Source organism: Heptranchias perlo, chromosome 7, assembly GCF_035084215.1.
Source record: "Heptranchias perlo isolate sHepPer1 chromosome 7, sHepPer1.hap1, whole genome shotgun sequence".
Lineage (NCBI taxonomy): Eukaryota > Metazoa > Chordata > Chondrichthyes > Hexanchiformes > Hexanchidae > Heptranchias > Heptranchias perlo.
Genome location: NC_090331.1, coordinates 67,244,041 through 67,259,434, shown reverse-complemented (window position 1 = coordinate 67,259,434; position 15,394 = coordinate 67,244,041). Strand labels below are relative to the sequence as shown.

Below are 15,394 nucleotides of genomic sequence, written 5' to 3'. Positions count from 1 at the left end.
GCCTCTTCCTTGTATTAGGCTTGAACTTGCACACACCAGGAATTCCCCCGCCTGTACTTTTGAACTTGAGCAAACCTCAGCAGCAACTTTTCCTCGGGGTGGTAGTTTATGGGGTTAAACGGGCCTATTTTTAAATCCAGTGACGTTCCCTTTCCGCCGATTGGCTGTCAGGCGGCTGGGAAGTTTTAAAAAGTTAGATTCGCTGGCAGCTCGCGCACGGCGGTTACGGGCCAGGAAGTGGCCGCTGAGCTCGCTCCAGGAAGAGCGCGCGCACACATACCTCACTCACTCACTCACTGACTGACTGACTGGACGCCTCCTAACAGCACGGGAGCTGTTACCGAGTGCGAGCTTCTGCCCAGACTAACTAACTGTTTGGCGAAGGAAGGGAGCCGACCGTTTGAAGCAAGGAAACATCTATTTTAAGGATAGACGCGGTCACTTATAAATCCGGCTGGTGTCGGGCGAACGTGTGAGTGTGTTCCTTTATTCCTCATTTAAAGTTGAACGAGCCGGTGTCTGGTGGTGGACTATTTAGTGCGGGCAAGGTGTGGGAGAAGGAGGAGCAACCATGTGCGAGAGCCGCTGCAAGAGGATGGCGGACAAGGAGAAGCGGCCCGTCTTATTCGCTCACATCCAGACCTCTTTCACAACAGACTCCTTCCACAACAACTACACGGTGGCACCAAAGGAACTTGGCAGGTGAGTACAACATTTAAAAAAAAACCACACTCGCGCAACTCGTTACTTCGCGAATTTGTTAGTGTAATTCGGTGTGTCTGAATTATGGGGCCGTTAATGGGGTAGGATTGTGCGTCGGTTTGAAGTTTATGAGCGGTCAGGGTGTGATCAGACTTTCATACCATTTTGTAACATTCTTATTATCTATATTCGCTGTCTTTGATCTCAACACTCTGAAGTTTTATTGACCGAATGATGTAGGGTGAAAACTTCGGAACTTTTGATAAAGGTCTTCGACCTGAAACGTTAACTCTTTCTTTCTCCACAGATGCTGCCTGACTTGCTGAGCTTTTCCAGCATTTTCTGTTTTTATTTCGGAACTTTGATCGTTTAACTGCTTTCCTTACAAAATAAAGATGTTCAGAGTAGTCACTCAATGCATCTTAAGCTCAAGTAAAGTGCTCCATGGTTGTCAGAAAATGTTTTTTTTAATATTATCAATGTGAAGGTGGGTGGTGCCATATCATAGAGGTATATTGCGTTTACACCTCCAGTAAATGCCCTCTTTACATCACCTGGCTGACACACTTCAGCCCACCAACAAACTCGGCACGTATGTTTTAGAGCTCTCTCCTAGCAGTGACAATGTAAATTCGTAAAAAAAACAGCGTTAAAAATTGCAGGTAGGTTTAAAAAGTGGGACCGTGGGTTTGACAAGTACACAGGAGTTGCACCCCCTCCAGGAATTTTCTTACGATTTGCTTTGATTTAGGGAGAGTAACCATTGTCTGTTGCTGCCATTTAGATTTGTTATCACATTAGTCTTTGTAGACATGCTGAACTCTGCTGTGTAAAGTGGCCCAATTGTAAGGAGTGTAGCCATGCTGAATTGATTCCCCATGTGTAACTTTTGCATGAGAAGAGGCTGTTCATCTGATGGTAGATCTTTAGTTTGACAATTTTGTGGTCTAAGATGGTGTTGGTTCCTTGCAGGTTAGGTTGTTTTATTTATCAACTTTATTAATATTTCAATTTTTTTCATGTGCCAAATGTTCAGTTTTTCATCCTGCGGAGTGTATGCATGTTTTTAGACCCAAGATTATTTTTTTGGTGGGTGGGTGAAGAGTGTAAGACAAGTTGGGTTGTATGTGAAAATGTTTGAATTTTGTCAGAACATTTTTCTGTTTAATTGTTTGGTTCTATTGGAATGATCAGGTCAAATATAACCTGTACACTGTAATCCTAATTGACTCATTACCTGCTGCATGAATTTACATTTTTACTAATGTATGTCCATATTGGCTGTAAATGTAAAAGGAATTGGACTGGTACATTATTGGTACTGTGTAAGTTTGAAATAGTGAATGTAAATGTGAGAACTGAACAGTATTTAACATTTGAAGGCTACTGTAATTGGAAGTGGACATATGTGGTTATCATGCTGATGTCTTTCGAATTGAATCAGAGCAGCTGCAGTGACATCATATCCTTTAGAGATCACTTTACTATAATAGAGTTTAGTAAGCTTTTTTTGTAAAGTAACTGCTGTTGCTGTAATGCAGGGCTTGAAATTATGGCTGCAGAATCCTTGGTGAGAACTACTTGCAATTATATTGCACTCCTCGTTTTTATGCCTGAGAGTGCCTTACAAGAGGGAGGGGTTGACATTGGAAAGGGAATTTGAGAGAGGATGCTGAAGGCATGGTCGACGAGGCAGGTTTTTAAAGAGGCTTTTGAAGGCAGGTAGAAAGGTAAAGCAGTTTTGTTGAAGCATTCCAGAGGGTAGGGATATAATGTATGAAAGTGTGGCCTTGGATGGTGGAATAGCGTGGATGGGAACAATCATTTGTTCAGTCGGAGGAATGGAGAGCATAGCCTAGGGCATATGGTTGGAAAAAATTCCCAAGTAAGGTAGAACAAAGCTCCTGGAGTAATTTGAAAGCAAGGATGCGAATCTCTGCAAGAGCGATCCAGCTTGTTCCACTCCCCTGCCCTTTCCCTGTAGCCCTGCAATTTTTTTTCCTTTAAGTGCCACGTGAAAGCCACGATTGAATCTGTCTTCACCACCCTTTCAGGCAGTGAATTCCAGATCATAACCACTTGTTGCTTTTTTTAAAAAAAATTTCCTCATGTCGCCTTTGGTTCTTTTGCCAATTACCATAAATCTCTGTCCTCTGTTTCTCGACCCTTCTGCCAATGGGAACAGCTTCTCTCTATCTACTCTGTTTAGGCCCCTCATGATTATGCACACCTCGATCACATCTCCTGTCCTCCTTCTCTGCTCTAAGGAGAACTTAGCCTGAAAGTAAGTGAAACGGCATTGGTGTCCAATTGGACTTGGACAGAATATTTAACAATCATAGTTATTCACAAGATGACCCTTTACTGGCTAAGGAAAGCATTTTTTTGAACATTTAGTTCTTTCCCTTGAATATTGACCACTTCAATTTTAGTGTAACTCATTGTATATAAGCAGCCTTAGAGTACAAGGTTGCCTAATGCAGTAGCTGCTGGAGAGTACATAGGATGGTATATAAATGCAATTCATTTCTAATATTGAATTCTGAATTTAGTTTAGATCATTCTGTAACAAGTTGGTTTTAATGGTTTTTTCTACTTTTTTTAGCTGAGTAAGAGTGCTTGATCATAAATAGTAACAAAGTAGTACAGTATTAAAAAAAAATAAAAAAATCCAAAGTGTAAAAGTGGAATATTTTGCAATGGCATGGGAGGTGGGGAGAAGGCTCTAATGTTTAATTTTGGTTCCTCTCTTGTTTCTGCAGCACTACCTCTTCAATTTTTGTTTTTGTTAAGATGATGAAAGAGAACTGGAAGTATTAGTTCTGGAAGTGAAAGACAAAAGGCCTAACCCCCTTCACCCCTTTTTCTAAGAAGAATTTTGAGCCTGGCTGAGATTGAGAAGTCCATTTGCCAGTGGGAGTACCTTCACCACACTGACTGCAGTGGTTCCAGAAGGTGGCTCTCCATGACCTTCTCAAGGATCATTTAGGGATGGGCAATAAATGCTGGCCTTGCCAGCGACGCCCACATCCCATGAATGAATAAAGTCCCTTTCTATTACTTTCTGATGCAGTTTGTTGATACCAGTGCAGGTTTACAAATACTATCGAGGTTTTGTATGTGCATACAACCTCTCTGTGATCCATCTTTCAAAGATTTTGCTTTTGATCCACACACTCACACCAGTTTAAAGCAAGTTCGATATTTACTGACAGTATCTGTGTTGCAAATGAAGCTTAAAAAGTTCAAAAGTAGCGCTGATTTTTTTAAATTGGGAAATTTGAAGCTCAATGGATAAGACAAATTCCATGGTTACATTTCATTCTGTTATGTTGACTTTTTTTCTGTTGCAGAGGCAAATTTGCTGTGGTTAAAAAATGTGTAGAAATAGCTACTGGGAAAGAATATGCAGCTAAGTTTCTGAAGAAGAGACGTCGAGGTCTGGATTGTAAAGCTGAGATCATACATGAAATTGCTGTGCTTGAAATGGCAAAGTCAAATCAACGTGTGGTAGACCTGTACGAGGTGTATGAAACAACTAATGAAATCATCCTCGTATTAGAATAGTAAGTATTCTTTTTTTTTTGCTGAAACACACACAGTATTAGTTACAAAGCTATACAAATGTCAAGATTAGCTTTGCTACTGGAATATTGATGGTATATAAATGAAGTAAACCATTAGATTTAAACACTTATTATTCTATGTTCCCACTTTCTTATCCTCTCTCTTAAAATTACTTTCATTCAAGTTTTGTCTGATTCGTTCTTTTCCTGGTATTTTTTTCTTTGGCAATTTTCTCCCCTCATCTCAAAAGTGTTGACTGCTGGTGTACAGTTTCATGGGTGCTGCTCATGTATATGGATGTTCAAAAGGTGTTTGATAAAGTGCCACATAATCGACTTGTTGGCACAATTGAAGCCCTTGGAATTAAAATGGCAGTGACAGTGTGCATATGAAATTAGCTGTGAGACAGAAAACAGAGTAGTGGTGACTGATTGTTTTTCAGCCTTGGTGTAAGTATACAACGGTGTCCCCCAGAGGTCAGTATTGGGGCCATTGCTCTTTTTGATATGTATTCATGACCTGAACTTGGATATAGGGGTATAATTTCAAAGTTTGCAGATAAGACAAACCTTGGCAATGTCGTAAACAGTGAGGAGGATAGTAGCAGACTTCAGGAGGGCATAGACTGGTGAAATGGGCAGACACATGGCAGATGAAATTTAATGCAGAGAAGTGTGGAGTGGTGCATTTTGGAAGGGAAAATGAGGGAGAAGTAATATAAACTAAATGGTACAATTTTAAAGGGGGTGCAGGAACAGTGACCTGGAGGGTCACATACACAAATCTTTGAAGGTGGCAGGACAAGTTGATAAAGTTTTTATTTTAAAAAGCATCAGGGATTCATGGCTTTATAAATAGAGGCATAGAGTACAAAAGCAAAGAAATTGTGCTAAACTTTTAGCTGAAGTCTAACCAGTGATTTTATAAGAGTATCGTGTCCGATTCTGGGCACCACACTTTAGGAAGGATGTCAAGGCATTGGAGAGGGCACAGGAATGATGCACCAGGGATGAGGGACTTCAGTTATGTGGAAAGACTAGAGAAGCTGGGATTGTTCTCCTTGGAGCAGAGAATGTTAAGGAGAGATTTAATAGAGGTGTTCAAAAGGATGAAGGGTTTGGATAGAGTGAATAGGGATAAATTGTCCGCACTGCCAGAAGGATCAGTAACCAGAGGACACAGATTTAAGGTAATTGACAAAAAAGCCGGGGTGGGGGGAGATTAGGAGAATTTTTTTAGCAGTGAGTTGTGATCGAAAAATGGGGCTGTGTTAGCATTTTTTTTATTCGTTCACGGGATGTGGGTGCCAGCAAGGCCAGCATTTATTGCCCATCCCTAATTGCCCTTGAGAAGGTGGTGATGAGCCGCCGCCTTGAACCGCTGCAGTCCGTGTGGTGAAGGTTCTCCCACAGTGCTGTTAGGTAGGGAGTTCCACGATTTTGACCCAGCGACAATGAAGGAACGGCGATATATTTCCAAGTCGGGATGGTGTGTGACTTGGAGGTGAACGTGTTGTTCCCATCTGCCTGCTACCCTTGTTGTTCTAGGTGGTAGAGATCGTGGGTTTGGGAGGTGCTGTCGAAGAAGCCTTGGCGAGTTGCTGCAGTGCATCCTGTGGATGGTACACACTGCAGCCACTGTGCGCTGGTGGTGAAAGGAGTGAGTGAATGTTTAGGGTGGTGGATGGGGTGCCAATCAAGTGGGCTGCTTTGTCCTGGATGGTGTCGAGCTTCTTGTGTTGTTAGAGCTGCATTCATCCAGGCAAGTGGAGAGTATTCCATTACACTCCTGACTTGTGCCTTGTAGATTGTGGAAAGGCTTTGGGGAGTCAGGAGGTGTCACTGGCTGCAGAATATCCAGCCTCTGACCTGCTGTTGTAGCCCCAGTATTTATGTGGCTGGTCCAGTTAAGTTTCTGGTTAATGGTGACCCCCAGGATGTTGATGGTGGGGGATTCGGCAATGGTGATGCCGTTGAATGTCAAGATGGTTAGACTCTCTCTTGTTGGAGATGGTCATTGCTTGGCACTTGTCTGGCGCGAATGTTACTTGCCACTTATCAGCCCAAGCCTGGATGTTGTCCAGGTCTTGCTGCTTGCGGGCTCAGACTGCTTCATTATCTGAGGGGTTGCGAATGGAATGGAACACTGCAATCGTCAGCAAACATCCCCATTTCTGACCGTATGATGGAGGGAAGGTCATTGCTGAAGATGGTTGGGCCTAGGACACTGCCTTGAGGAACTTCTGCAGCAATGTCCTGGGGCTGAGATGATTGCCCTCCAACAACCACTACTATCTTCCTTTGTGCTGGGTATGACTCCAGCCACTGGAGAGTTTTCCCCCTGATTCCCAATGACTTCAATTTTACTAGGGCTCCTTCGTGCTACACTTGGTCAAATGCTGCCTTGATGTCAAGGGCAGTCTCTCACCTCGCCTCTGGAATTCAGCTCTTTTTTCCATGTTTGGACCAAGGCTGTAATGAGGTCTGGAGCTGAGTGGTCCTGGCAGAACCCAAACTGAGCATCAGTGAGCAGGTTATCGGTGAGTAAGTGCCGCTTGATAGCACTGTCGACGACACCTTCCATCACTTTGCTGATGATTGAGAGTAGACTGATGGGGCGGTAATTGGCCGGATTGGATTTGTCCTGCTTTTTGTGGATAGGACATAGCTGGGCAATTTTCCATATTTTCTGGTAGATGCTAGTGTTGTAGCTGTACTGGAACAGTTTGACTAGAGGCCCAGTAAGTTCTGGAGCACAAGTCTTCAGCCGGGATGTCGTCTGAGCCCATAGCCTTTGTTGTATCCAGTGCACTCAGCCGTTTCTTGATATCACGTGGAGTGAGTCGAATTGGCTGAAGACTGGCTTCTGTGATGGTAGGGCTATTGGGAGGAGGCCAAGATGAATCACCTACTCGGCACTTCTGGTTCAGAATGGTTGCAAATGCTTCAGCCTTGTACTCTGGCATATACTCGGGCTCATCTATGCCAGCAGCTGGAATAATTGATTCAAGTGTGCCGGTACACATAATTTTTCATAGTTTCTCCCTTTAATTTGAATAGGCTACCTGCAAAAAAAAAAGCTTGCCCTGGAGACCTATGCCTGTGGCACATTTAGCTGAGGAGTGAAAGATATGAAGGTGTAATAGTTCTTCAAGAGCTGCAGTTTATAAGGGGAAGTATTGCCAGCAGCTGAAAAGTAGGTTAATTATTCACAATGGCACACTTGGGTGACACTACTCCCTTTTTTGAAGCAGAAGCTTTGGCGATCTTGCTGTAGGAGGGTGCCTCTATTTTGGGTTGAAGGTCTCATTACAGTAAAATGTAGGTGCTAGCTGAATGGAAGGAGTTAGTTGTTTGAATTAATGCAGTCACCCAACTGCCTTGTACCTACACCAAATGAGGAAGAAATGTGCTGGTAGTAGGAGCAAGGTAAATGTGCTTCTTGCTTGTGCACAGTTCCTGGTGGTCATCCATCAATCATTGAACAAACTTATGGGAACCTTGGGAACTCCTGCATCCACTGTGAGGTACCATTTTAAAGCATTGTACACAACTATTGCTCTTTTGTGAATACTCTTTCATTGCACCTAAGCCATATGGCATAGTTTTCTTGGAAGTGGAGGTGGCACTCAGTATAACGTGTAAATTTTCTTATTTCAATGCAAGTTAGATTTGAACTTGTTTTGTCATGAATACGATCATCCTCTTGCATCTTGAGTTTATACTCCTGTTTTTTATGGCTATGACGACCTATGGTTCTCCTTATTCGAACTTCCAAATATAGTTGAAGGTTTTTGTTTCAGCCAAACTATAACTGTTTCTGTTTGAATATCCAGATTTTTAAAAAAAATAAAATTGATGAATTTCAAAGAGATTTGGGAGTTGTGGTAGACTTGGCACTCAACATGTACAACTAATGCAGAGCAACAATCAATATAGCCAGTATAACATTGAACTATATAGCAAAAACAGTAGAATACAAATCAGGAAGTCATGATCGAATTGTGTAGTACTCTAAGAGCACATCTTGAATACTTTGTTCAATCTGGTCACCTAAACATCAAGTAAGGAATCTTACAACACCAGGTTATAGTCCAACAAATTTATTTTAAAATCACAAGCTTTCGGAGATTATCTCCTTCGTCAGATGATTGAATGAAAAGGTTCTCAAATCGCATATCTTATACGATGTTGGGACAGCATCACACCAATCAAAAGGTGTCGTTGTTATTCAAACAGGCCAGTCACGGAGAACAGCACGTCCCAGTACACTCGATATACATTGTGTCTTTTACACAGGCAGGCAGAAAGAAACTTAAAATGGCAGAGAGAGAGAGAGAGAGAGAATTTTAAAAAACATATAAATTTTTTCCCCCTTTTTGCTGGTGGGGTTACGTGTAGCGTGACATGAACCCAAGATCCCGGTTGAGGCCGTCCTCATGGGTGCGGAACTTGGCTATCAACTTCTGCTCGACGATTTTGCGTTGTCGTGTGTCTCGAAGGCCGCCTTGGAGAACGCTTACCCGAAGATCGGTGGCTGAATGTCCTTGACTGCTAAAGTGTTCCCCGACTGGGAGGGAACCCTCCTGTTTGGCGATTGTTGCGCGGTGTTATTTCATCCGTTGTCGCAGCGTCTGCATGGTTTCGCCAATGTACCATGCTCCGGGGCATCCTTTCCTGCAACGTATGAGGTAAACAACGTTGGCCGAGTCACAGGAGTATGAACCATGTACCTGGTGGGTGGTGTCCTCTCGTGTGATGGTGGTATCCGTGTCGATGATCTGGCATGTCTTGCAGAGGTTGCCGTGGCAGGGTTGTGTGGTGTCGTGGACGCTGTTCTCCTGAAAACTGGGTAACTTGCTGCGAACGATGGTCTGTTTGAGGTTGGGTGGCTGTTTAAAGGCGAGCAGTGGAGGCGTGGGGATGGCCTTAGCGAGGTGTTCGTCGTCATCGATGACATGTTGAAGGCTGCGGAGAACATGGTGTAGTTTCTCCGCTCCAGGGAAGTACTGGACGACGAAGGGTACTCTGTTGGTTGCGTCCCGTGTTTGTCTTCTGAGGAGGTCTATGCGATTCTTCGCTGTGGCCCGTCGGAACTGTCGATCGACAAGTCGAGCGTCATATCCCGTTCTTACGAGGGCGTCTTTCAGCGTCTGTAGGTGTCCATCGCGTTCCTCCTCGTCTGAGCAGATCCTGTGTATTCGTAGGGCCTGTCCATAGGGGATGGCCTCTTTGACGTGGTTGGGGTGGAAGCTGGAAAAGTGGAGCATCGTGAGGTTGTCCGTGGGCTTGCGGTAGAGTGAGGTGCTGAGGTGCCCGTCTTTGATGGAGATTTGTGTGTCCAAGAAAGAAACCGATTCTGAGGAGTAGTCCATGGTGAGTTTGATGGTGGGATGGAACTTGTTGATGTTATCGTGTAGTCTCTTCAGTGATTCTTCGCCGTGGGTCCATAGGAAGAAAATGTCGTCGATGTATCTGGTGTATAGTGTTGGTTGGAGGTCCTGTGCAGTGAAGAAGTCGTGCTCGAACTTGTGCATGAAAATGTTGGCGTATTGGGGTGCGAATTTGGTCCCCATGGCTGTTCCGTGTGTTTGGGTAAAGGAAGAGGTTCAATTGTTAAAGACAATGCAGAGAAGATCCTTAGTGTTAGAGTTCTGTGTAATGGGGAAAGATTGGAGCAACTTGGGCTTTTTTAGCCTTGAAAGGAGGCATCCAAATGGTTATCTTATGGAGGCGTACAACATGCTAAATGGTGTGGAAAAGGTAAATCTGGAAAATTGCTTTAAACTAAATGAAGAGTTGGACAAGGAACAAGTTCAAACTAAGATATAATTAGAAAATAATTTGCGGTCACCAACACATGGAATGTACTTCTGGATAGAGTAGTCGAGGCAAAAACCTTGGATCATTTAAGAACCACTTGGATGCCGGTTCAAAGACTTAAGGTCTTTCTGAACTGATGAGCATGGGCTCGATGGGCCGAATGGTTACAGCACAGAAGGAGGCCATTCTATGATTCTATTCTATAACGGTCTTCCTTATCCATAATTATTATATGACTTAAGAAATGGGCAACTGAATCTTTAACTGGGATATGTTTATCTTTGAATGTGTATCTGTAAGCTTTTTAGTTGGACAACATGAAAGAAAGGACTTTCATTTATATAATGCCTTTTACAACCTCAGGATGCCCCAAAGTGCTTTACAGCCAATTAACTTTTGAAGTGTAGTCGTTGTTGTAACGTAGGAAGCACAGCAAGGTCCCACAAGCAGCAGTGTGATAATGAGCAGATAATCTGTTTTATTAGTGATGTTGGTTGAAGAATTGGCCAGGAGAAATCCCCTGCTTTTCTTCGAAATAGTGCTATAGGATCTTCTACGTCCACCTGAGAGGGCAGATGGGGCCTTGGCTTAACGTCTCATCCGTAAGATGGCACTTCCTCAGTACTACACTGAAGTGTTGGCCTAGATTTTGTGCTCGTCTCTGGAGTGGGACTTGAACCCACAACCTTCTGGCACTGAGGCGAGGGTGCTACTGCTGAGCCATGGCTGACACCTTGTTGTAATGTAGGAAACGTGGCGGCCAATTTGCGCACAATATGAATATCAGTTACTTGCTTGAGGGCTGTGAGCAGTCTTCCAAAACCTAAATATTGTGCAAGGGAAATGCAACTCTATTTCTAAATTGCTAAATTTACCTGTAGGCAGTTTTGTTCTCATTGGTACTAATGTAGCAAATTTTGTTTTTAGAATGACTGATTCCTGATGGTGAGGCTACTCTAACTAGCCAGCTAAACCCATTTCAAGAAAAGAGAGGGGGAGGAAGAAAATCAAGTATTGCAGTGATATTTGATATTTGCTGTGGAAGTAGTTGTAGAAAATCTGGCATCTCCTGATATCTGAAATGGTGATTAGAGGGCACTAAAGAAAGGGTTCTGAAAACTGGAGAAACATGGCCTGGTTGCGTCAAAATTTTAAATTGGCCATCTTTCTTTATGTACAAGTAAATTATATTCAGGTAAATTAAACAGTTCATTATATTAGATTAGTCCATTGGAACTGTAGTTACACTGACCGCACTTATCCTCATGTAGAGATTTAGCTTTTTTTGGGGTTTTTTATGGGTGATACCTAATTTTGGCTCTTGAGTAATACCTACTGACTGCTTAGCAGGAAACTGCTAATGATATAAATATAATTAGTGAGATGACACGAAAAGGGTACCCATCGGATATGTCATAACTTTGTCTTAAAGAGTCTTAAACTTAAAGCCAATTACATAAGTTTGAGGGGCAAGTTGGCTAAGGTAGATTGAGACATTTAGATTAAAAGTTATGACTAGATAAGCAGTGGCAAACACATAAAGAAATATTTCAAAATTCTCAATGAATATCCTTCCATTGAGAAATATAAACGCCACAGGAAAAGTGATCCATCCGTGGCTAACTAAAGAAGTTAAGGATAGTATTAGATTAAAAGAGGCTTATGTTGCGAAGAATAGTAATAAGCCTGAGGATTGGGAAAGTTTTAGAAATCAGCAAAGGATAACCAAAAAATTGATAAAGGGAGAAAAAAGAATGAGAGCAAAATAGCAAGAAATATAAAAACGGATTGTAAGAGCTTCTACAAGTATGTAAAAAGGAAGAGAGTAGCAAAAGTAAACATTGGTCCCTTAGAGGCTGAGACAGGAGAAATTATAATAGGGAATAAGGAAATGGTAAAGACGTTAAACAAATATTTTGTATCTGTCTTCACAAGACACAAAAAGCATACCAAAAATAGTGGGGAACCAAGGGGCTAATGAGAGTGAGGAACTTAAAGTAATTCATAACAGTAAAGGAAAAAGTACTGAAGAAACTAATGGGACCAAAAGCTGACATCCCCTGGACCGAATGGCCTACATCCTTGGGTTCTAAAAGAGGTGGCTGCAGAGATAGTGGACACATTGGTTGCGATCTTCCAAAATTCCCTAGATTCTAGAGTGGTCCCAGCACATTGGAAGGTAGCAAATGTAACCCCGCTATTCAAGAAAAGCGGGAGAGCGAAAACAGGGAGCTATAGGCCCGTTAGCCTGACATCAGTCATCAGGGAAAATGCTGGAATCCATTATTAAGGAAGTGATAACAGGACATTTAGAAAATCATATGATTAGGCTGAGTCAACATGGTTTTATGAAAGGGAAATCATGTTTAACAAATTTTTAGTTTGGTTTATATAACCAGCAGGATAGATAAAAGGGAACCAGTGGATGTAGTATATTTGGATTTTGAAAAGGCATTTGATAAGGTGCCACGTAAAAGGTTGTTACGCAAGATAAGGGCTCGTGGAGTTGGGTAATATATTAGCATGGATAGAGGATTGGTTGACTGATAGGGATAAATGGGTCATTTTCAAGTTGGCAGGCTGTAACTAATGGGGTGCCGCAAGGATCAGTGCTTGGGCCTCAGCTATTCGCAATCCTATATTAATGACTTGGATACGTTACACTTGGTCTCTTCATCTAAGTTTGCTGACTATACAAAGCTAGGTGGGAAAGTAAGCTGTGAGGAGGACAGACAGCAAAGGGATATAGACGGGTTAAGTGAGTGGGCGAGAAGGTGGCAGATGGAGTATAATGTGGGGCAATGTGAGATTCACTTTGGTAGGAAGAATAGAAAAACAATTTTTTAGATGGTGAACAACTATTAAATGTTGATGTTCAGAGAGATTTAGGTGTCTGGAACCAGAAACACAGTTAGCATGCAGGTACAGCAAGCAATTAGGAAGGCAAATGGTATGGTTGGCCTTTATTGCAAGAGAGTTGGAGTACAAGAGTAAGGAAGTCTTGCTACAATTATACAGGGTGAGACCACACCTGGAGTACTGTGTTCAGGTTTGATCTCCTTATCTTAAAAAAAAAAGTTATACTTGCCTTAAAGGCAGTGCAATGAAGGTTCACTAGATTGATTCCTTGGATGAGAGGATTGTCCCATGATGAGAGATTGAGTAGACTGGGCCTATATTCTCGAGTTTAGAAGAATAAAAGGTGATCTAATTGAAACATAAGATTCTGAGGGGGCTTGACAGAGTAGATGCTGAGAGGCTGTTTCCCCTGGCTGGAGAGTCTAGAACTAGAGGGCATAGTCTTCGGATAAGGGATTGGCCATTTATGTCTGAGATGAGGAGAAATTTCTTCAGAGGGTTGTGAATCTTTGAAATTCTCTACTCCCAAAGGGCTGTGGATGCTGAGTCGTTAAGTACTTTGAAGGTTGAGATTGATAGATTTTTGGACTCTAAGGGAATCAAGGGATATGGGGATTGGACAAGAAAGTGGAGTTGAGGTCAAAGATCAGCCATGATCTTATTGGATCAATGGCCTACTCCTGCTCCTATTTCTTAAAGTTCTTAACCTGCCATTTCTCTTTACAGATGCTGACTGACCTGTGTAATTTCAGCATTTTCTGGTTTTATTCAGATTTGCAGCTTTTTCTTTTTATTCCATATACTCACCACTGCCTAGCAACTCTGGACACTGAGCTCACATGGGCATAATTAAGAATCTATGCCCTGCGAACCAGAGTGATGTCCCTACTCGTAAATTTATAGTAAAATGAAACTGCCAGGAGTGACTGGTAGAAATTATGGTGTAAAATGGGTTGGGCCAAAAATAGGGCTGATCTGGCGTAACAATATTCCACTCCATTTTGATCGTCATCCCAACAAAAACCCACGTCTCTATTCTCTGTGATATATAAATTCATGTATCAATGTTGCAACGATTAACTCCTAAATTGCTTTCTGAAAAATATATAGAATGCCGCCACGTTCTCCTGTCCCCTCAGAAGGTGGAAGAATAGCTTTGCCAGATTCCTGCATATAGGCTATGGCACTTGTTTAGATTTTCTCTCAGATATAAAAAGAACATTGAAGCAAAAGGATTAAGCAATAGAACTGCAATCAATTTACAGGGGTTATTGTACACTTTGCAGGAAGGTCATTCCTGCAGTCTCCTCAGCAAAGTCTTGGCACCACATGAGATGATTGCAAATGGGGTTCCTATTCCATGCTCCTCCATAAAGTTAAGGTGAATGAAGATGACAAGAGTGCCTTAATTATATAGATGCCTTCTCCCTTTTTATGGAAAAGCAGCCCCTTTGAAGATGATCCTTAATGAAGAATAGATAATGACACCAAATAATGGTTTAGGAAATGAGTCTAATTAGTGGTATTCACATCCACCCAATTGGAAAAGTTCTTGGCATTTTTATAATCAAGGAAATTTTTTTTTTATTTGTTCATGGGATGTGGGCATCGCTGGCAAGGCCAGCATTTATTGGCCATCCCTAATTGCCCTTGAGAAGTTGGTCGTGAGCTGCCTTCTTGAACCACTGCAGTCCATATGGTGAAGGTTCTCCCACAGTGCTGTTAGGTGGGGAGTTCCAGGATTTTGACCCAGTGATGACTCGGGATCGTGTGTGACTTGGAGGGGAATGTGCAGGGGATGTTGTTCCCATGTGCCTGCTGCCCTTCTCCTTCTAGGTGGTAGAGGTCGTGGATTTGAGAGGTGCTGTCGAAGAAGCCTTGGCGAGTTGCTGCAGTGCATCCTGTAGATGGTACACACTGCAGCCACTGTGCGCCGGTGGTGGAGGGAGTGAATATTTAGGGTGGTGGATGGGGTGCCAGACAAGCGGGCTGCTTTGTCCTGAATGGTGTCGAACTTCTTGAATGTTGTTGGAGCTGCGCTCATCCAGGCAAGTGGAGAGTATTCCATCACACTCCTGACTTGTGCCTCGTAGATGGTGGAAAGGCTTTGGGGAGTCAGGAGGTGAGTCACTCGCGCAGAATACCCAGCCTCTGACCTGCTGTTGTGGCCCCAGTATTTATGTGGCTGGTCCAGTTAAGTTTCTGGTCAATGGTGACCCCCAGGATGTTGATGGTGGGGGATTCGGCGATGGTAATGCTGTTGAATGTCAAGGGGAGGTGGTTAGATTCTCTCTTGTTGGAGACGGTCATTGTCTGGCGCGAATGTTACTTGGCCCTTGTCAGCCCAAGTCTGGATGTTGTCCAGATCTTGGTGCATGCGGGCACGGACTGCTTCATTATCTGAGGGGTTGCGAATGGAACTGAACATTATGCAATAATCAGCG

At 42.8% G+C, this 15,394-nt stretch overlaps 1 protein-coding gene across 1 annotated transcript in view; it reads left to right on the top strand.

Moving 5' to 3' along the window:
• The first annotated feature begins 250 nt into the window (after positions 1 to 250).
• Positions 251 to 15,394, top strand: part of LOC137323814 (serine/threonine-protein kinase 17B-like) — a 30,269-nt gene continuing 15,125 nt past the window's right edge. The window contains exons 1-2 of the mRNA XM_067987773.1: positions 251 to 702; positions 4,056 to 4,268. Coding sequence (XP_067843874.1) covers positions 572 to 702; positions 4,056 to 4,268 — 344 coding nt within the window. The 5' untranslated portion in view covers positions 251 to 571. The remainder of the gene's footprint in view (positions 703 to 4,055; positions 4,269 to 15,394) is intronic.